Raw genomic sequence first — 23,714 nt, 5'->3', positions numbered from 1 at the left:
AACCCACCCAGGAACCTAAAAGTGGGTGGCAGTGCAGCTTCAAACTAAGATGGCAGTATTTCTTGAATGGTAGAGCCAAGAGGGACCTTACAGACCATCCTTTTTAACCCTTTCATTTATTTTTTTATTTTTTATTTTTAGGTTTTGCAAGGCAAATGGGGTTAAGTGGCTTGCCCAAGGCCACACAGCTAGGCAATTATTAAGTATCTGAGACCAGATTTGAACCCAGGTACTCCTGACTCCAGGGCTGGTGCTTTATCCACTGCACCACCTAGCCGCCTTTATAATAAATAATAGTAATAATAATGTAAATAATGTTTGTCCTCCTTTTTCAAAGAAGACCATGACTTCAGGGAAGTGATGCCATGACAAGCTGATGAATTGGATTTGAGTGAGGAGGTGCTGTTCTTAGTCACCAGCCTCACTTTCTCCTCCAGAACCATATGGGTCCAGTGGCCAGATATGGATCAGGATGACTGGAGATGGCCCTGGATGTGAGGCACTCAGAGTTAATTGACTTGCCCAAGGTCAAACAGCTATTTAGAGTCAAGTTCTGAGACCAGACTTGAACTCCCATCCTCCTGAATCCAATGCTAGTGCTCTATCCACTGTGCCATCTAGCACCAACCACCAACCCTTTCATTTAGCCATTACAGGAAAAGGCCAAGATGACAAAATAAATCAAACATGGGACTGTAATTCAGCTCTCTTGACTCTCAGACCATTTTCCTTTCCACTGTGTCATGAATTATCTTCACTTGTGACTTTGGCACAAGACTTTGGCACTATTTATGGCTATCTCTTCTCTATCGTACAGTTATGCCAGTTTTTTGAACTATATATTACCTAAGGTGATCCATGATCATATCACTTGATGCCTCCCTGATCAAATATTCTCCCTAAGTTGGTTTTAGGCTCATAGATTTAATTCTTGAGTTGACCAGAGATTATCTAGCCCAACTCCCTTATTTTACAGAAGAGGAAATCAAGGCCTCAAGTTGTGGTAGTACTTCTCAAAGTCAAGCAGGGAGTAGGTAACAGAGCAAGAACTCAAACTAAGGTCTGCTGACTACAAATCAAGAATTCTTCATTATGACAATCTTGCTTTGGTTAGTTAATTTGTGCATTGGTGATAGAAGAAACCCTAATCTTTAAACCCCCATACATAGGAGTAATTTAAAAAAAAAACTCATTTTCTACAGTGTTGTAGTATAGCAGTCGAATATAATAAAGAGTTGTCAAATATGATACATGATAATAAATCTATAGTTTTTTCTTAAAAAAACAAAACTGCTCATTTTCATATTTTATAAACTAGATGTAAAAAACATTTATTTTCTGAAACAAATATTTAAATATGTTAGCAGCAGGCACTTAGGTCATTTCTAGAGGATTGTGCCTGAGAAAGGTTTCTAAAAAGAATTCTCTTTCCATCTCTCCTTAAACATTCACAATTTCAAAAGGAGAAAGACTGCCACTCACTTTCAGCCTATTATAAACAGATTGTCTATTGTTCCAATCCATAACATATTATCATTTTCTCATGACACAGTAGTCTCTCCCAGCTCCCATATTTCTGTAGTTTCAAGTAACATTTAAATAGGTAAGTTTAGTGGGATTTGTTTTAAAGGAACATCTCATTTGAATATTTTTATGCTTCTTCCAGAGATATATAAGAAGTGACAAAGCTGATATTTAGGTTCTGTAAACAAGAAATTTGCTGATAACTATGGTTTTTATATCAACATTATGTCCCCATGTTTCTCTCCCCCAATCCTTACCCAGAGAACCATCCCTTAGAACAAACAATAAAAAGAAACGGGGGGGGGGGGGAACCCTGCTGTTGAGCAAAACTAACCAAATTAACAAATTTAGTCTGATGAAACAGACAGTGCTCCACATCTATCATCCCTTATTTCTGGAAAAAAGGAAGAATGATACATTCTCTTATCTCTTCCCTCTAGCCAAGCTTGATCATTATAATTATAGCATGTTTAGGCTCTTTTTATAATTCTTCCCATAAGCATTGTTGTTATTATATTTATTGTTTTCTTGATTCTTTTTTTTCTTTGCCAGCAGTTTATGACTTCCTATGCCTCCCTGCATTATCATTTCTTAGGGCATGGTAAAATTCTATTGCATTCATGTACCACAATGTGCTAAACCATTCCCTAATCAATGTGGTATCTACTTTGTTTCCTGTTCTTTACTAAAACAAAGTATGTTGTTTTATTATTTTGGTGTGTATTAAACCTTTCTTCACGTCTTTGAGTTCCTTAGGATATATGCTTAGCAGTGAGATCTCTGACTTGTTTGAAAATTCAAGTTATAGCATTTTGAAAAGTAGTTACAAAAGGTTTCATACAAATAGCCTACTACAAAACAAAACAAAAAATAGAATTATTTAGTCTAGATGCCCAAACAGCTGAATTAAAGTCAAAGATTATATAATTAAAATCCTGCCTACTTCTTGAGTACTGATAATTTTTGTGATCGTTTTCTAAATTTATAGGATCATTAGAGTATAGCTTGGCAATAAAAGCTAACAATAATTAGGTACCTAATTACTAATAAAATGTCGTTACTGGATACATTGCTTACTTTTTCATTGGGTAGGGGAGTGACTGGAGGAAGAGTTTGGGACTCAAATTTTTTTAAAATGAATCTTATGAATGTGTATTTAAAAAGAAAAAATGTTAATTGCTTCTTTTCAACATGTTTTATCTGTTAAAGCTCATTTTTTAGTCTTTTGTTTTTACATCAAGTGTACCTCTCTTTGGAACTATTTATTTTAAATTCCATTTTATTTAGCACTAGCATTGATAGTCACTTTTTTTAAAAGTAAAACTTGCTGACTGTTTATATGCTGAGATCAGTCCAGTTCATCACACATATTCATCTCAAAACAGTGGGCTAGGTAGATACTGAAGAGAATACAAAGAAGGCTTTAAGATGTGTTCCCTGCCCTCCAGGGGCTGACAACCTAGTTTGGTCAGTAAGACATAATAGTCCCTTTCATTCCCTAAATCTCTTAGAATTTTCTGAGGACTTGATTGTTCATTCTCTCATCTGATCTTCACAGCAATACTGTGCCAATAGGTAAGGCAGAAGCAAGGCAGAGGCTCGAAGATTAAGTAATTTACCCAAGATCACATGGCTCTTATGTGTTTAATGGTCTACTTCCTCAAAAGTTCAGTTGTCTGTTATCTGAGGACCAAGCTAGTGAAATCCAGAATCTTCCAAGTTGAGTTTTTTTTTTCAGTTATACTCCCAAGAGCATCTTCTCAGTTGTCTTAAAGAGGTTGCATTCTAAGTTAGAAGGACTATTCATGTTAAGAAATACTGAAATAGTAATGTGTTGGTGGTCTAATCAAGGTGCTCCCAGGATCCACAAGACAGGAAGGAAGATCACACTTGGCAGCCAAGAGAATCAAGGAAGATTGTTCCAGAAAGAGATAATTATAGCTAGTACTTAAGAATAGAATTGGTGATTGTTAGAAATGGAAGGGAAGGCCACCTGTATGAATAAGAGAAGGGAGATGACAACCAATTTTATTGAAGTGAGATTCTTGTGAAGGGAATAGAGAAATATATTGGTAAAAAGGTTGCATTGGGAGTCAGAGGATAAAGATTTGTGATTGTTAAGGAATATGAAATATAGTCAGGGCACAGTGGACAATATAAACTCTTAAGTAGGCTATACTCCTGTAATCTAGGGACAAGACAGAAAATGTCACCTTTTGAAATGATAGCTAATAGGAATGAACATAAATAAAGAGGTGGGAATTTGCCATCTGCATAAGTTACCTACACTGAAATATTAATGAACTAATGGATCTTGCATTGATTTACATAAAGGTGTCATCTTCTCATTTATCTTACATGCCTTATACATGCATTTTAGCTTTAGAAATTTCATGTGTACTTGTGGGAGTGTTGTCATGACCAAAATTTTTGAAAATAGAAATATTTAAGGAAAGTTAAGCAGTAAAAACTTGTCCTTGTTTAAGGGAATATAAGAAACTGATGGGAAACTTGGATTGAGGAAAATCATCTTCCAGGGCTGATTGGCTCCTGTTCTGCAGTTTACTAACTTCTCTACTTGCCTTTGGCCCAGAGAGATTAAGTGACTTATCCAGGGAGAAATTCCTCAAGCTCTCCAAATTTGATAGAAATATCCTTTAACAATATATAATTTAGGGGCGGCTAGGTGGCGTAGTGGATAAAGCACTGGCCTTGGAGTCAGGAGTACCTGGGTTCAAATCTGGTCTCAGACACTTAATTACCTAGCTGTGTGGCCTTGGGCAAGCCACTTAACCCCGTTTGCCTTGCAAAAAAGCCTAAAAAAAAACCCAATATATACTTTGTGAACCACCAAGTAGCCCACTGAGGTGGCTTGGTCGTCCTGGATTGGAAGTCATGAGACTTGGGTTTGACATTGGTGTGACTTTGGTTGAGTATCTCTCTGAGCTTTATTTCCTTACTTCTTTACTTTTACTGTCTTTCTAGTTATTTTAATAATGAAAATTTAATCCTCTTAGACTTTCCCATCAGGGAGGACTGTCCTTTCTACAGAAAGCCCACATCAATTCTCAGATCTGGAGTGTGTCCCACTGTCTTATCAACTGACATTCTAGTTTGTTTCAAGATCATGGTCCATTTCTCCTGAGCTTTATCACTTCCAAGCAAACTGATAAAAAAAACCAAGTATCTGAACTGTACAGTAAAGCTGAGGATTAAAGCTTAGGCTAGCAGTAACTTCAAGGCACAGTCATTCCATGAGATCCCAGCATAATAGATTGATGTTACCCTGTAAATAGTGGGGAACTGGTAGGACAGAGCATTTAGTTATTCTGTGCCTACACTGTGCTGAGCTCTGAAACAGTGAAGACCGCCCACAAAAGGAAGCTGGGGTAGGGCAGGAGTAGTCAGGGGCTAAACCATATTTGGAATAAGCATGGCCAGCAGAGTGCTTTTCCAAATGGAGAGTCTGGGGACTTCCAAGAGAGAACTTTTAGTATGACATAATCAGAGCTATTCAGTGAGAAAATTAAAAGGTCACTAATGTGAGGATGAATTGATGGAGAAAAGTGAATGGAAACAGTAAGACCTACTAAGAATATTTTAGTAGACCAGACCTGAAGTGATGAGTCTAAAAATTCAATGAGATTAGAAAGGATGGGATTAGGGTGGAGGTGGGAAGATCTTTCATTCATCCTTGAACTAGATGTCAAGGAAGATATAGGAGTTACATGGTTTGGCCACAACAGACAGGAAACATTATTCCTGTGTGTAACTCTTCACTATTTTTTGTTTTGTTTTCACAATTTATCTTTTTTATTCACATTCCTTACCTCTCTACACAACACTATCTCACCTACCTTTCCACTGTCTCTCCTTTGGCCCATTCTCTTTCTAAAGAATGAAAAAAACCCAAACACTTTGATCTAGAGTATCTCTTATTGCAAATTCTGTGATAGTCCAAGGATGCATCTTGTTTTCCTGAAAAGAAATTATGATTTGTAACTTGATGCTAATTTAGGCAGTAAGTTTTCTGAGGGAGTTAGTTATAAGATGTTAGAACAATGTATACAGTCTGTAATATGGCCCATTTTCTGGACTTCACCACAGGTAGGGTTAATTTGCTTTTATAATGTTATAGACTATTATTGGAATGGAGTTACATTTTCAAAATAGGCCAGAGCATGTAAGCACATTAATTCTGTTTGTATCAGGTACATGTTTAATTCATGCTTAATAATAATATTTGCCGTTCAGTTTTGAAGAAGACCATGACATCAGGGAGGTGATGTCATGACAAGCACATGAACTGGAGTGAGGGGGTGCTGTGCTAAGTCACCAGTCTCACCTTCTCCTCCAGAGCTACCTGGGTCCAGTGGCCACATATGAATCAGGACGACTGGAGATGCCCTGGATGTGAGGCAATCAGGGTTAAGTGACTTACCCAAGGTCACACAGCTAGTTAGTATCAAGTGTCTGAGGCTGGGTTTGAGCTCCCAGGCCAGGCTCTCCACTGTGCCACCTAGCTGCTTTAAAGCAAAGGAAGACTACAAAACTAGAATAAAAGAATGTTGGGAGCCTCTCTTATGTTAATAGGAACCTGTATCATGGATATATACTAATTTTTTATGTTCCTCATTTTTTTATATGGTTAACAATATTCCTATTCCTTTGTTGTTCAGATATCTAAACTTGATTAACAAAAATTCTCATTTCAGATTCAGACTTTGAAAGTGCTTTTGAATTTGTCAGCAAATCCAGCTATGACAAGAGAACTCCTCAGTGTGCAAGTAAATATTTTATATACTTACTTTCTTTTAAACTTTATAGTACATATGTATTTAATCATCAAAAATATATTAGGTAATGATAAATCAGTATTGATCAACTGAAGAGTAACTATAACTGAATAAAATTTAGGAGAGCTAATATTTTGAAGAACAATGTATATGTATGAATTTGCATTTGGTCATGCCATTTCATTATTCCCTAAAAGAAATCATTAATAGTTTAATACACATAGAATAAAATTTACTTTTTTTCACTGTGATGTTTGATGTGTTTTTATAAAACTTCTTCTAGTTCACACAGTTATGAATTTTTAAAAAATAAACTGCACATTAGTTATTTTAAAACATGGATTTTTCCCCCCAAAATTAAATCACATCCTGAAATTGAGAGCATGCACCATTCCAAAATTCAATTTCAAGCCCCAAGTCTTTTCCAACAGTATAAAATGTGAATTCCTTAGAACATTTTGAAGATATCTAAAGAATCATATCATAAAAAAAGATTTATTCCTTCCTTTTTCTTAGTTTATTGAATGAAACAAGCATTTCCATAAGGCAGTATAAGAAAAAAACCATTATACATAAAATTGCAAATATAAAATTGCAAATATATTAAGTACAACTTTCTATTCTTTTAAAAATAAAGTTATTTTGTGAATTTTTTCTTCCTCACCCTAGAGATGACTCCCATTAGGCACAAATATATATTTAAAAAGATTATCTTATGAATTGAGTAGTAAACTATTTTCAATCTTAGTAAAATTTAAAATACTGTCATATAATTATTACATACCAGGTATATTAGAATCCCAAATTTTGATTTTAAAAAGTAATATTTAATCATTTTTATCTTTTTTAGGTGCAATCATCATTGATTTCCCTCCTTGATGAAAATATGGAAAAGGAAATTCTCCTTCGGGTCCTTACATTCTTTGCAAATTTAAATGACAATATAAAGCAAAATGAGAATGTGTTTGCCCAGCATCAATTTAATAATGGTTCTCTTTTCTCCTTACTCTATGGAGACTCTACAGAGTGCGCTGAGAAATTGCTATCCTTGGCATATCACCATGATGATGATGATGTGAAAGAAAAAGTTGCAAAAATCCTAACCATACTTTGACTGTGTATTAAAAAAAAAAAACACGAGGAATAACTCAGTGTTACAATCTGTGAATGAGCCAAGTGATTATAATACTTTTTATCATGTTCACATACTCTCACCATACAGTGGTGAGTGCTTAGCCTTGGAGCAGAGAGAGAAAATTCAGTTAGGAATGTTATTTTGTTAAAAAAATAAAACTAAGGCTCTAATAAGCCATTTGATCATAAAGTTTCTCTGTCATTTCCTATAACCAAGGGAAAATGATAGAATATATGATTTCTAGGATTTCTTATTCCTTTGAACAGTAAAATGAAGCAAGAAGGATGGGATCCACCAGTCAGAGTATGCACTGAAGCAAGGAGTCTGAAGATATTTAGAAAATTCTTTGTGACTTTGTGGTCTAAGACACTAATGAAGTCCTAGGGGGCTCCAGTATTGGAGAGCTGATTCAGATTCATTTACTCTTGATAGTGTGGCATGAGATCCATCATCCAAAGAGAAATTGGTTATGATTTTTTGCTTGAAGTCTTGAAATATTGAAAAAACTCATTATGAACTAAGATGTCCTAGTTTGTTAAAATATCCTTAATTCAGATTATTAAGTATTTTCTGGTTGACTTTGAATTCAAGTGAATGCTACAGAAATTTTTAAGACTCTAGGAATTGTAAAGTGTAAAAGCTGTAATTTTAAAAAATTTATCACAGTATTTAAAATTAAAATAGCTTTCATAAAACTGAACACAATAAAGCTACTTAAAGTAATTTTTATATGTGACTAGTAGTAATCTGTGTGATTTAAGGTTTATTCTCAAAATGAATACTCACCCTCTCTTCAATATTTTGCTGTATTATGATATAGCTTAAGAATAATCTTATTCTATGTGGATTCTACTATCTTCAACCCAACTTATCAGAATTTGACACTTAATCTCTCTGACAAGCCTCATTTGCAAAATAGGGATAGATTTACTTCAATTTCCTCAGGGTTATTTCAAGGATCAAATCAATTAATAGATATGAGGATGCAGGGAGGCTAGGTGGCACAGTGGATAAAGCACCAGCCCTGGAGTCAGGAGTACCTGGGTTCAAATCCAGTCTCAGACACTTAATGATTACCTAGCTGTGTGGCCTTGGGCAAGCCACTTAACCCCATTTGCCTTGCAAAAAACAAAAACAAAACAAAAAAAAAAGCACCGGCCCTGGAGTCAGGAGTATCTGGGTTCAAATCCAGTCTCAGACACTTAATAATTACCTAGCTGTGTGGCCTTGAGCAAGCCACTTAAGCCCATTTGCCTTGCAAAAACCTAAAAAAAAAAAAACCCTTAAAAATATATATATATATATGAGGATGCTTTAAAAAGTGCTGAACTAATTCATGAGACTTAAAAGAGCACAGATTGGAGTCAGAGAACCTGATTACCATCCCTGCTCTGCCATTTACTTCCTATATGACCTTGTCACTCAGGGCCTCAGTAACCTAATCTGAAAAGTTTGGTCTGTAGGGTCCATTCCAGCTCCATTTCTAGGACCTAGGACAGGAAAATTGAGTTCTATGAACAATGAGTCATCTTAGTTCTGTATTATAAATGAAATATATTCCATGTGCTTTCATTTTAGGGCCATGCTATTTTATTGAATTGTATTTTTTTAACCAAAGAACTCTATTTAAAAATGAGAAATATTTTATCATTATTTTAAAGTGATGATTATTATTAACATTTGTACTATGATTACACAACTCACTTTTTGTATTTATAAAGATATTTTTGTTTAATAAAGGTTATATATAAGGTATGTTAAATGACACTGGAAAAATCTCCACCAAATAAATTTTTGGTGGTTCATGTATCTAGACTTGATGCTGTCTATTTCATAAAATCAAGGTTGTTTGTTTTTTCCATTGTAAAGATCTTAGTTATTCCAAGACCAAAAGAAATGTAGTAAATTGGGAAACAATCTTTACAACTGGTATTTCTGACAAAGGACTCATTTCTAAAATATACAGAAAACAGTCAAGTTTTTAAAAAAAAAAGCCATTCCCCAATTGACAAATGGTCAAAGGATATGCAAAGGCAATTTACAGATGAGGAAATCAAAGCAATCCATAGTCATATGAAAAACTGTTCTAAATCATTACTTATTAGAGAAATGCAAATTAAAGCATCTCTGAAGTACCACTTCACACCTCTCAGACTGGCCAATATGACCATAAAGGACAATGATCAATGTTAGAAGGGATGTGGGAAATCTGAGACACTAATATGTTGTTAGTGAACTCATCCAACCTTTCTGGAGAGCAATTTGGAATTATGCCCAAAGGGCAACAAAAATGTGCGTACACTTTGATACACTACTGGGTCTGTACCCTGAAGAGATGGTGGAAAAGGGTAAAAACATCACTTGTACAAAAAAATATTCACAGCACCTCTGTGGTGGCAAAGAATTGGAAATCAAGTAAATGTCTTTCAATTGGGGAATGGCTTAAACTGTGGTATATGTATACCATGGAACACTATTCTATTAGAAACCAGGAGGGATGGGAATTCAGGGAAGCCCAGAAGGATTTGCATGAACTGATGTTGAGTGAGATGAGCAGAACCAGAAAAACATTGTACACCCTGACAACAATATGAGGGCAATGATCAACCTTGATGGACTTGCTCATTCCATCAGTGCAACAAATCGGACGATTTTGGACTGTGATGGAGAATAGCATCTGTATCTAGAGAATTGTGGAGTTTGAACAAAGACCAAGGACTATTACTTTTAATTTAGAAAAAAAAACATCTTATTATGTAATCTTGCTATCTCTTATACTTTATTTTTCTTCCTTAGGGATATGATTTCTCATCACATTCAATTTGGATTAATGTATACCATGGAAATAATGAATAGACTGGCAAATTGCCTTCTATGGGGGTGGGGGGAGGGAAGCAAGATTAGGGGAAAACTTGTAAAATTCAAAATAAAATCTTTAAAAGAAAAAAGGTCTTAGTCATTTAAAATACTTGATACTTTTGTACATCTTTAATGATTAACTAGAGGCAACTTGATGGGTTCAGTGGATAAAGTTCTGGGCCTAAAGTCAAGAAGATCTGAATTAAAATTCAGATTCACCCTCAAACACTAAGCTGTGTGACCCTGGTTAAGTCTCTTAAACTTGTTCCTTAATCTACTGAAAAAGGAAATGGCAAAGTATTCCAGTTTCCTTGCCAAGAAATCAACATACACACTATGTGCTGTGGGGTCACAAACAATTGAACAAAAACAATTATGAATCAACTATTTTAAAAAGTGAAACAACAGACTGGTGGAGAAAGCTTCCTTAAAACCTTGGGAAAAGTCCTCTGGAAAGTTTTAAACATGGAAAAACCCAACTCTAGTGAAAATTCTAGAGGAATTCTCATGACATTGTTATAACCACCAATTTACAGAAGACCAGTTTTAATTTGGCAAAATAGTACAAATTTAATCTGCAGGCTCCAAGTGAGTTTAATTGCAAGGTGAAAGCTAAAAATAGTCTTGGAAAAGATACTTTTCTACAATCAAGGATCTAGTCCAAAAGGTGACAGATGTATTCCAACTTAAGAAGGCAGCATTGCATTTTTTATATAACTGTTCTAACAGATCCTGTAGGAAAAATACTTGCTCTGATGCTAGGTATCTCCAGGCTTAACTTCTCGATGCCCCTGGCAAATCCACTAAGACTGAGTTGTGTTACTGATCCAGACTGGATTTCCTAAGGAAATCCCTGATCTGTTCAAAAATACATCTGTTTTCTAACAGAGCACTGAAATTAGTTATGCAGTCCATTCCATTTCTTTTTTTTTAACTGTTTGGCAGAAAGTTTTTCCTTTTATTGAGCCAAAATAAGACTCTGATTTGGCATTCATTGACTCAAGTTCTCTCCATGACCAAATAAAATCAATTATAATAACTTGCATAGGATGATCTTCCTTTATTTCAGAAAACTTATCACATTCCCTCCCTCACCCAAATTTTCATCAAGCTAAAATCCATTTCCAATGAATTTCATTCAATGTGGCTTTTGTGTCTCTACATCATGCTAGATCCCTTCTTCTATATACTTAAGCTTGTTCAAAGATCATTCTAAAACTGACTACTCTAAAAATTGAATATAACAGGTTGAGTACACTGGGAATATAACCCTTCGGGATGCTTTCTATTAATGGTAAGACTCCTGTGGAGTCTTACAAAGTTACTAATTCATATTTGGCACAACACACACACACACACACATACAGACACAAACCTTCAAGGTCTTTTTCCCTTATACACCTCCAAAGAAACAATTCCCAATAGAACAAAAACTCCCTAAGGGTAGGGCCTGTTTTTGTCTTTTTAACTTGAAATGTAGCATAATACCCGGTGTTTAATACTTAAATAATTTAATTAAATATTAACTGCTGTTTAACCACATTTCCCTCATCCTCTAACTGTATAATTAGTTTTGGGGGCAGGCTGGGTTGCCCTCAGGAAAGCTGCAAAAGCACCTTCGCTGGTCCCAAATTCCTAGAACTAAAAGCCCATCTTTTTTTTTTAATTTATTTTTATTAGATATTGAGTTTTACAATTGTCTCCCCACTCTTACTTCCCCCCCCCCCATGGAAAGCAATCTGTCTCCAAATTGAATGTGATGAGAAATCATATCCTTAAAGAAGAGAAGTCTAAGAGGTAACAAGATCAGACAATAAGATATCTGGGTTTTTTTCCCCTAAATTAAAGGGAATAGTCCTTGCACTTTGTTCAAACTCCATCGCTCTTTCTCTGGATACAGATGGCACTCTCCTTTGCAGACAGCCCAAAATTGTTCCCGATCGTTACACTGATGGAACAAGCAAGTCCATCAAGGATGTTCATCGCCCCCATGTTGCTGTTAGGATATACAGTGTTTTTTTGGTTCTGCTCATCTCATTCAGCATCAGTTCATGCAAATCCCCAGGCTTCCCTAAATTTCCATCCCTTCTGGTTTGCTAAGCCATTCCCCAATTGAAGGACATTTACTTGATTTCCAATTCTTTGCCACCACAAATAGGGCTGCTATGAATATTTTTGTACAAGTGCTTTTTTTACCCTTTTTCATCATCTCTTCAGGGTATAGACCCAGTAGTGGTATTGCTAGGTTAAAGGGTATGCTCATTTTTGTTGCCCTTTGGGCACAGTTCCAAATAGCTCTCCAGAAGGGTTGGATGAGTTCACAGCTCCAACAGTGTAATAGTGTCCCAGATTTCCCACATCCCTTCCAACAATGATCATTATCCTTCCTGGTCATACTGGCCAATCTGAGAGGTGTGAGGTGGTACTTCATCGAAGCTTTAATTTGCATTTCTCTAATAAGTAATGATTTAGAGCAATTTTTCATATGGCTATCAATTGCTTTAATCTCTTCATCTGTAAATTGCCTTTGCCTAAATTGACCATTTGTCAATTGGGGAATGGCTTTTTGTTTTAAAAATATGTCTCAGTTCTCTGTATATTTTAGAAATGAGTCCTTTGTCAGAATCATTAGTTGTAAAGATTGTTTCCCAATTTACTACATTTCTTTTGATCTTGGTTACTGTGGTTTTATCTGTGCAAAAGCTTTTTAATTTAATGTAATCGAAATCATCTAATTGGTTTTTGGTGATGTTCTCCATCTCTTCCTTAGTCATAAATTGCTCCCCTTTCCATAGATCTGACAGGTAAACTAGTCCTTAATCTTCTAATTTGCTTATAGTATTGTTTTTTATGTCTATGTCCTGTAACCATTTGGATCTTATCTTGGTAAAGGGTGTGAGGTGTTGGTCTAATCTAAGTTTCTTCCATACTAACTTCCAATTATCCCAGCAGTTTTTATCAAAATGGGAGCTTTTATCCCAATAGCTGGACTCTTTGGGTTTATCAAACAGTGGATTACTATAACCGTCTCCTGCTTTTGCACCTAGTCTATTCCACTGGTCCACCACTCTATTTCTTAGACAGTACCAGACAGTTTTGATGACTGATGCTTTATAATATAATTTTAGATCAAGTAGTGCTAAGCCACCTTCTTTTGTACTTTTTTTCATTAAGCTCCTGGAAATTCTTGACTTTCATTTCTCCATATGAATTTACTTAGAATTTTTTCTAACTCATTAATTTCTTGGAATTTTGATTGGTAGGGCACTAAACAGGTAGTTTAGTTTTGGTAGAATTGTCATTTTTATTATATTAGCTCTACCTATCCATGAGCAGTTGATATTTGCTCAGTTATTTAAATCTGATTTAATTTGTGTGAGAAGTGTTTTATAATTGTTTTCAAAAAGTTCCTGAGTCTGTCTTGGCAGATAGACTCCCAGGTATTTTATATTGTCTGAGGTTACTTTGAATAGGATTTCTCTTTCTAGCTCTTCCTGCTGTTATTTTGCTAGACATATATAGAAAAGTTGAGGATTTATGAGGGTTTATTTTTTAACCTGCAACTTTGCTAAAATTGCTAATTGTTTCCAGTAGTTTTTTGGATGACTTATTGGGATTCTCTAGGTAGACCATCCTGTCATCTGCAAAGAGTGAGAGTGTTGTCTCTTCCTTCCCAATTCTAATTCCTTCAATTTCTTTTTCTTCTCTAATTGCTGAAGCTAACATTTCTAATACAATATTGAATAGTAGTGGTGATAATGGGCACCTGTGTTTCACCCCTGATCTTACTGGGAATGCCTCTAGCCTCTCCCCATTGAATATAATGCTTGTTGATGGTTTCAGATAGATACTGCTAATTATTCTAAGGAACAGTCCATTTATTCCTACACTCTCTAGTGTTTTTAGTAGGAATGGATGCTGTATTTTGTCAAAAGATTTTTCAGCATCTATTGATATGATCATATAATTTCTGATAGGTTTGTTGGATATAATTGAGTATACTAACAGTTTTCCTAATATTGAACCAACCCTGCATTCCTGGAATAAATCCTACTTGATCATAATGTATTATGCTAGTGATAACTTGTAAACATTTTGCTAAGATTTTATTTAAGATTTTTGCGTCTATCAGGGAGATAGGTCTATAATTTTCTTTTTGTTTTAACTCTTCCTGGTTTAGGTAAGAGCACCATATTGGTTTCATAGAAAGAGTTAGGCAGAGTTCCATCTTTCCGTATTTTTCCAAAGAGTTTATATAGAATTGGAACCAATTGTTCATTAAACGTTTGGTAGAATTCACTTGTGAATCCATCAGGCCCTGGAGATTTTTTCTTAGGGAGTTCAATGATGGCTTGTTGAATTTCTTTTTCTGAGATAGGGTTGTTTAGGTATTTAATCTCTTCTTCATTTAACCTGGGCAACTTATATTTTTGTAAATATTCATCCATTTCACTTAGATTATCAAATTTATTGGCATAGAGCTGGGCAAAACAATTTCAAATTATTACTTTAATTTCCTCATTGGTGGTGAGTTCACATTTTTCATTTCTGATACTAGCAATTTGGTTTTCTTTTTTTTAATCAAATTGACCAGAGGTTTATCAATTTTATTGGGTTTTTCATAATACCAACTTTTGGTTTTATTAATTCAATAGTTTTTTTGCTTTCGATTTTATTAATTTCTCCTTTAATTTTTAGAATTTCTAATTTGGTATTTAATTGGGGATTTTTGATTTGTTCTTTCTCTAATTTTTTTAGTTGCCTGTTTAGTTCATTGATTTCCTCTTTCTCCAATTTATTCATGCAAGCATTTAAAGCTATAATATATCCCCTGAGACTCGCTTTGAATGAATCCAAGGCCCATCTTTTCAATGCCAATGTAGTGGCAGTGGTATTTAGAGTCATGAAACAATACAGCTTCTGAAAAGCTTAAATGTCTACTGCACAGATTGGCAAGAAAGGCTTATTTTAGGGATGAGGAAGCTTCAACCTATAAATGAGCTCTAGAGAAAGGCAAAGATGTCATGAGAGAAAGGTGTGATAAAAAGATGGGTCAGTCAGGTGGGAAGGGTATGGGATGACAAGTGGACAGTTCAAGTGGTCCCATAGTAAGTAGCCTTACAATATGAGGAGAAAGGGAGGCAGCTTCCCAGTCCTTAGTGGAACCTCTGGTGGGGTGAAGGCAGGGATGAGTTGCAAGGATAAGGATGGGTGAAATTGAATGGATTTCAGTCTGTATTTGGACAATGTCCAAACAGATGTGGTTTCTGAAAACTAAAGTGTTGTTTGAGAGAAAACCACTCACAATACTTTCTGTTGAAAAACTATTCTAGTGATACTTATCTTTTGTGGGAAAAAATAACAGAGTTAGTGTTTCTGGGTAGAGTGCTAACCATCCTCATTAACATTAAAAACAATATTTTTTTATGATGCACTTCTAAAATTATGTATATTCCCCTCAGAATGTCAATGTCCATAATTAATCAATCAGCATTTATTAAGCTTCTCCTCTATGCAAGGCACTGGTGATTTAAATATAAAAAAAATGACAATCTCTATATTAGCAAAGAATTTATATTCATTATCCCATCCACAGTACCAGTAGGAAGTTAAGGTATATAAAAATTAATAATATGTATTAAAATTAAGAACTTGTATTAAAAATTAAGAACTTGTATTACATCAGAAGTTTATTTTCTAACAAGCTAGTGTGGCAAGTGTTAATATAGATAAATTCAACTGGATTTTATAGCATCAATATTCATAATTCAAGACTGTGATTAGCAATACAGAGACCAGTGTATGTTTTATTTCTCCTTTGTGCTTTTGTCCGAAAAATGCTTAAAATTTACCTTTTATATTACATAGATTTAAGAATGCTTCATCCAGAAAATCATGAATCCATGTTTAAAGACTTTTCAGGCAAGTTGACACAAATCAAACTTTAAAAATAACAATATATTTACAATAGAAAAGTACAATAGAAAGACTTCCTGATGGGAGAGAGTAGTTATACACATATTCTGGCCAACAGTTAGTTTTAGGTATTACATCCCTTAAAAAGGCACATTTCTTTACAATATTTTAAAACTACTTTCTTGAATATTCCATAATTAATGAAAACATACAAGCAATATGTGCACTCAGTATAACTAGCATTGGGTTTTAGTGTGCTTTACCAACAGTTTACATGATTCCACTTCATTCATTCTCTCCCTGCCTCAGCCAAACCCATATATTGGAGCTACTGATCATTACAATTCCAGAAATTTTCTTAAAATTAAGACATTGTCCAATATATTAATATATTAATAGGAAGTAGAGAGTAGAATTTATAAGGATGTGTTATGGCATGGTAATGCAGAAAGATAAATTTGACTATGTTACCAATTTTGGGAAAGACAAGGAATTATACCTGAGAAGAAAGAGAGTCTTTTACACTTTGGGGGGGGGGGGGGAATGAAAAAAAAAGATTAGTAAATATTCTAACAAACCAAAGCATATTATGATTTCACCTTAGGATAGATAGAATGAAAGAGGATATTAGGACAAAAATGTACTTCCCTTTATTCCAAATAAAAGGAAACATCTAATTAATTGTCATTCACTCCACACACTTTTCCAGATTTAAAAACTTTCAGTATTAAATACTATGCAAGCCTTCTTTTGAAGTATGGATGACAAAAGTCAGATTTTACAGCATTAAAGTTGTATCAAAATGTAATACAAAACTTTTTTCAATTTATTTGTAACTTTTTAAATGAAATTTTTTTATTAAATCTTAACATAAACAATTATATGTGAGTTCTTACTCTCTAAAATACAACATGGGTGAGTTAGGTCACCCCCAGTTTTTTATTTCCTGATATGTATGGTAAAAATCTAGCAAGTACATATTCAAAGTCATTGGCCTATGTTTAAAATGTGCCTATTGCTTAGACATCCAAATACCTTAAATAATAATTTTCTCTTTAATATTTTCAAAGTACTTGTAATATCACTTGAAATTTACTCCTCAGTCACAGTGGATAGAGCACCAGATCTGGAGACAGGAGTTCAAATCTGGCCTCAGACACTTGACACTATAGTTATATGATCCTGGGCAAGTCACTTAACCCCAATTGCTTCGCCAAAAAAAAAAATAATAATAATAAAATAGTACACACACATAAACACACTTACACGAGGAATGCATGTGTGTAACATGTGTGTATTATACATGTGTGTGCATGTGGGTGTTTATATGTTTTGCATATATGCATATGCATATATGTGTATTTATCAGTATACCTGCAAGATAGATAAAAACTTTTATCTCCATATTACAGATGGGGAAGGCTCACAGAGGCTAAGTAGATTTAATTGAAGTTAGTTACCAAAAAAAAAAAAAATCAAGATTCTAGCCAGACAGGACTAGATTTCAGACATTCAGTGCTTTGCAACCAAGGCACAGTGCTTCTTTACCTATATGCAAATTTATCAGACTATTGACTGACCAACCCTGAAGTATTGAACATTTGGCAAAAAATATACAATTCTAATAATGTAACTTGTAGAAATTTTTTCTTAGATAAGACTGTAGCACAAGGTAGTATGAATATATATATAATAAAGAAACAATCTTGCTTATAATGAATCAAAATCTAAAATGCAAGTTATTTAATCCAACACAAAATAATCATTAAACTAATTTTTAAAAATTAATCTTATTGGTATTTTTAGAATTAAGCTACACAGACCAATGAAAAAAGAATTTATACAAGAATATTAAGGGGTAATTTTTTATAGAGATCAAATTTAAACAAAACTATAGTCTATTAATACATTTTATCAAGACCTGAATGTAAATTATGTAAAAATCCCATATATTTATGCTGGAAAATGCATAGTTGGAGATGTATGTTGATTTAAGTGACAAAAATATTATTAGGGTAGGAAGGTTATATGAGTGATCAGTATTCTTAAAATATATAGGTTTTCAATGAATTTTGATTCACTTTATATGAAGAAAGGACCTGAAGAATAGGAATAAGACTTTCACATTTAGAAATGGAATTCAACCTAGGGATAACTTCTCTTAAATCAATATTTTAAAAAAGTTTCCACTGCAATGTTCTCGCTTAAAACAGCATTTAAAATCCATATATTACCCAATCTATTGTTTTCACTCTTTTAATATATAAATTAATTAGCCTATGCAAATTATTACACTTAGAGTAAAATGCAAACTTGGAGAGATCTAAATTTCTAAATTTAAAAGAAAACCATATTTTATCTTGTAATTTAAAAGTTTCACTATTTCAAAACTTGCAAGCAATGTTTTTAAAAGCCCTCTGATATTCATATTTATTTCCAGTCTTTATCATCCACATTTATTCAAAGTTTTCATTATCACACTTTATATCTCTTGATTCTCCGTGCTTCAAGGTAAAGAAATCTTCACACTTAATTCCATACCTCTCCAATGATTCATTCAGTTTCAACGGAGGATCCAAGTAATACTGGTAAAGGAAGGGGAAGGAAAAGACAAATGATCAAGCCATAAGACAAAACAAGCCATAAGAAAAAAAAAAGACATCCAAAAATTCTTTGCTATGAGCAACATTTTTATTATTTGAAATTTGCAAGCAAAAGTTCAACCTAAAATGGTTTCAAGACCCGATAACTCTATAAAGATATCAACTCAAAAAAAGAACGGGAAGCTAAAATGAACCTGAGGATAGAAAAAGCATAGGGGAACGATGGTAATTAAAAAATTAATGCAGCTCACAAGGGAACTTTATGATGAGCTCAGATTTTTAACAAAACAGGATGCCAAGGATTGCCAAGGATGACTAAAATTTATGTCAAAATATGTAAGCCTAATGACAAGAAGGTAAAAGAACCAAAATGACTTCTTTTGTTTAGAAGGAGAAGTTGAAGGAAAGGTTAGGCCAATGACTGGCCCAATGCTTGAGACAGTGGAAAAATGCAGAATCTGAAATCAGGAAGACCTGAGTTCAAATCTGGCCTCACATACAGCTTTCTGATCATGGACAGCTCACTTAATCTTGGTTTGCCTCAGTTTCTTCATCAGAAAAAATGAGCTGGATGGGGCAGCTAGGTGGCGCAGTGAATAAAGCACCGGCCCTGGAATCAGGAGTACCTAGGTTCAAATCCGGTCTCAGACACTTAATATTACCTAGCCGTGTGGCCATGGGCAAGCCACTTAACCCCACTGCCTTGCAAAAACCTAAAAAACCACAAACAAACAAACAAAAAAAATGAGCTGGAGAAGGAATGCCAAACTATTCCAATTTCTTTGCCAAGAAAATCTCCTTAGAGGCAGACACAACTAAAACAACTGAACAACAACTTTTTGACTCTAAGTCCAGTGCTTTAACCATAGGGCACCTCACTAGCACAGTGGACATAGTACTGGGCTTAGAATTAGGAAGATTTGTCTTCATGAGCTCAAATCTGGCTTCAGACTAGCTTTAGGACTGGACAAGTCCCTTAACCCTGCTTATCTCAGTTTTCCTCATCTGTAAAATAAGCTAGAAAAGGAAATGGCAAACCAATCCAGCATCTTTACCAAAAAAAAAACAAAAAAACCCAACCCTAAATGGGGTCATGGAGAATAGGACACAACTGAAAAAAGTGAATTGAGATAGATTGTGCAATAATCAATAATGCCACAGAGAAAGTAGACATTTTAAATTCAGTTCAATTTATTTAGCACCTACTGTATGCTAATCACTTTTTATACAAAGACAAAAACAAAAATAGCCTTTGCATTCTACCAAGAACAGGTAGGAAAGGAGGAAGAGGAAATTCAACATGTATATAAGTGCAATTAGAAAGTATATATAAAGTTATTTTTAAAAACTGAATACAAAGAACATTTCATAAGAGACCTAATTAAGCAAAGTTATCCCAGGGGTTTTTAAGAATAAAACAGAAAGGACAAGATACAGCAAGCATGACAAAAATATCTATAAAGACATTTATATCAAAGTCAAGAAAGGCCTCTGGGTAATTTGGAAATGCTCAAAGGGCAAATAAAGCTGAGCACACCCTTTGATCCAACAATACCACTACTAGGCCAGTATCCCAAAGAGATCATGAAAAAGGAAAAAGAACCCACATGTACAGAAACATTTTTAGCAGCTCTTTTTGTGGTGATTAAGAAATTGGAAATTGAAGGAGCAGATAGGTGGCGCAGTGGATAAAGCACCAGCCCTGGAGTCAGGAGTACCTGAGTTCTAATCCAGTCACAGACACTTAATAATTACCTAGCTGTGTGGCCTTGGGCAAGCCACTTAACCCAGATTGCCTTGCAAAAAAAACCTAAAAAAAAAAAATTGGAAATTGAGATGAATCCATCAATTGAACAAATTTAATGGATGAATGTAAAATGGAATATTGTTGTATAAGAAATGATTAGCAGGCAGATTTCAGAAAAATTTGGAAAGATTTACATGAACTGATGCTGAGTGAAGTGAGCATTATCAGGAGAACACTGTACACAGTAACAGCACCATTGTATGATAACTATGACAGACTTAATTCTTCTCAGCAATAAAATCACCCAAGGCAATTTCAAAAGACTTGTGATGGAAAATATTAACCACATCCAGACAGAGAACTATGGAGTCTGAATGCAGTTCAAAGCATACTATTTTCACTTTTATTTTTTCTTTTGTGCTTTTTTTCTGATTCTTCTTCACATCATGATTAAGATGGAAATACATTTAACATAATTATTAACATATATTTGTATAACCTGTAACAGAATGCTTAGTATCTTGGGGGGGAGGGAAAAAGAAAAATTTGGAATTCAAAATGTTACAAAATGTTGAAAATTATTTTTACATAAAATTAGAAAAAATACTATTAAGTTTTTTTTTAAAAAAAAGGTCTCCTCTATGAAGAGTCATATGAGCCTCTGGAGAAAAAGTATGAATTCTCTAAGATGAATCTGAGGAAGGAGAGCCTTAGAGACACTGGGGAAACCACATATGCTAAAGCAAATGACAAACTCAGAATAAGAAAGGACTATATAAATAGTTCTGGAAAGGGGAGTAGGAGTTAAATCTTTAATGTCTCCATAATCTGGACTTTATTCCAGAGATATGAGAACTCATTAAATATTCTGTAGTAAGGTCCTTTGCTGATGAATTTGAAGTTGTTTGGTTGAAAACAAATGCCCTTCCATTTCTCTACCCCAAAAAAGTTTCTCTATTGTGCATTTTTCAATTCCCTATCTTTGGCAGCAAAAATTCAACAGATTCTCAAATATAGGAAAAGGTTATGTTGATTTCAATAGTAAAGGATCAAAGAAATAGAATGTCCAGTGACTCCTTTAGGATAAAATATAAAATCCTCTGGTAATTTAAAACCCTTTACCAACTGTCCCAAGCCTTTTTTTAGTTGTTTTACATCATTCAGTTTCACACTATATTCTTGTCATATTGTACTACCTGCAATTTCCTCTACCTCTGTGATTGCTGAAATTCTCTCCTTCCATTTTTACTTCTTAGAATACCTGTTTCCATCAAGGATTATCTCAAATGCCATTTTCTACATAAGGACTTTCCTACCTCCTTCAACTCACTGCAGTTAATGTTCCTTTCTACACCACCCCCAAATTAATTTATTTTGCCTAATTTTTAGTTTATTATTTGTAGGCATGTTGTTTGCCTCCAATAGAGTTCTCAATGGGCAGGAACTTTCTTGTCTCTGTTCTTTATATAAAGACATGTGCACAGAAAGGGTTTAATAAATTCCTGGAATTTAATTGAGAAAATGGAATCTGATGAAGAGTTTTTGAAGTACAGAGTTAAAACAAGACCTTAAACAATTGACTCATCTCTAAGTACTTTTCTAGATTTCCTGTTGAGAGGAAAGGATGAAGAGGTGACATAATATAGTCTTAAAAAGAGAAGAGGAGGTTTGGAATGGCTACTGTGAAGAGGGCAGTAAATAGTCAAGCTGGCAAGAATATAAGAATGTTTATACAGAACTGAGAGTCCAGTAGAGACTGAGAAACAAATTTATCATGAATCCATAAAAATCTTTCCTGGATTCCAAAATCAGAAACTATATAACAAGGTACTAAAGAAATTTTCAGGTGTGATTACAGTAACATAAAAACAGTTATTGAAAATGGAAATGGTACCAGGATTCTGGAGACAGACAAATAATGTCTTAATTTTCAAAAAAGGAGGAAAAAGTTAGATTTCAGAAATTGGACAAGGGAGCCAGATATGGATTCCCCAGGAAAATCCTAGAAAGTATTATTTAATAAATAATCTGTGAATATGTAAAAAAATGAATTGGTGATCAGTAAAACCCAGAATTTGCCCAACAAAAAACAATAAAATTGACAGCAAATTGGGATTAATGGATTTGTGGAATAGAGAACTATAAACAGAATATCTTGATTTCAGCAATATATTTGATAAAGTACTTCATTATCTTCTTGTATATATAAGTTAGAGAGACAGAGAGTGTACAGTTAAATCTAATCTAAAGGCAGATCAATGTCAATGCAGAGGGAAGTCTTTAGCTGTAGGTCGCAGGGATCTTTATACTTATGAGAACAACCTGAGGAGATATGTGTTATTCTGATCCCCATTTTACAGTTGAGGAACTGAAGCAGAAGTTAAAAGACTTTACCCAGGTTCATATAACTAACAAATATCTGAGGCCAAATCTGAACTCATATTTTCTGGGCTCAGGTTCCATACTATATCCACTAAATCACCCAGTGGTGCTTAGGCAATGAATGCTTGAAGTATGATATCACAGCATTAAAAGGAACTGCAAATTTATTTTTTCAGTTCATGTGCTAGAAGACCTCCTAGGGATGGGGAAGGTAATGAGGAAGGAAGTTGGATTCTGACATCTGACACATATATCTAACATCTGAAAACTCTGTATAGTATTGCTTCCAACTCTAAGAGGTCAGAATTCCAAAGTATTCAACAGATGTATAGCACATCTCAATCATTTTTCCTATGCTGGTTTAAATCATTAGTTGTTGAAATAATAAGTATGAAGTCATTAGTTGCTGAATTCATTTTAACTCTTAGACCTTCATCCAAATGAAATATCATATGTCAAATTCAGTGCAAAATAAGGTTGTATATCATTAAATTATATGAGGGAGTAGGCAATATATCTAATGAGTCCTAGTTGCTGTAGGAAGTGGTTTTGGTAGAGGAAGTGGTTTTATAGAAAATAACTTTCATTTAAGGGAAACAGAATCAATGCCAAAATATAACATTAGAACATTAACTGTGACCACAAATTTATTTTTCAGTTCATGTATGGGAAAACTAGGCATTTATTAATGATGGAATAATTTTTTTTAGCAGAAGCAGAGTAGGGCTATAGTAACCTTACTCCTTGAACCA

General features: G+C 34.3%; 2 protein-coding genes across 7 annotated transcripts in view; one reads left to right on the top strand and one right to left on the bottom strand.

The window, feature by feature from the left end:
* Positions 1 to 10,336, top strand: part of ARMC10 (armadillo repeat containing 10) — a 37,421-nt gene extending 27,085 nt beyond the window's left edge. Inside the window, exons 5-6 of the mRNA XM_074194000.1 lie at positions 6,240 to 6,311; positions 7,171 to 10,336. Coding sequence (XP_074050101.1) covers positions 6,240 to 6,311; positions 7,171 to 7,434 — 336 coding nt within the window. The 3' untranslated portion in view covers positions 7,435 to 10,336. The remainder of the gene's footprint in view (positions 1 to 6,239; positions 6,312 to 7,170) is intronic.
* Positions 10,337 to 15,986: 5,650 nt separating this feature from the next.
* NAPEPLD (N-acyl phosphatidylethanolamine phospholipase D) overlaps positions 15,987 to 23,714 on the bottom strand; it is a 110,582-nt gene continuing 102,854 nt past the window's right edge. For all 6 annotated transcript variants that reach the window (XM_074193996.1, XM_074193995.1, XM_074193997.1 and 3 more), the window contains one exon: positions 15,987 to 18,815. In XM_074193996.1, coding sequence (XP_074050097.1) covers positions 18,687 to 18,815 — 129 coding nt within the window. In that variant the 3' untranslated portion in view covers positions 15,987 to 18,686. The remainder of the gene's footprint in view (positions 18,816 to 23,714) is intronic.

Source organism: Macrotis lagotis, chromosome 7 (assembly GCF_037893015.1).
Source record: "Macrotis lagotis isolate mMagLag1 chromosome 7, bilby.v1.9.chrom.fasta, whole genome shotgun sequence".
NCBI lineage: Eukaryota > Metazoa > Chordata > Mammalia > Peramelemorphia > Peramelidae > Macrotis > Macrotis lagotis.
This window is presented reverse-complemented; position numbering and strand designations above follow the sequence as displayed.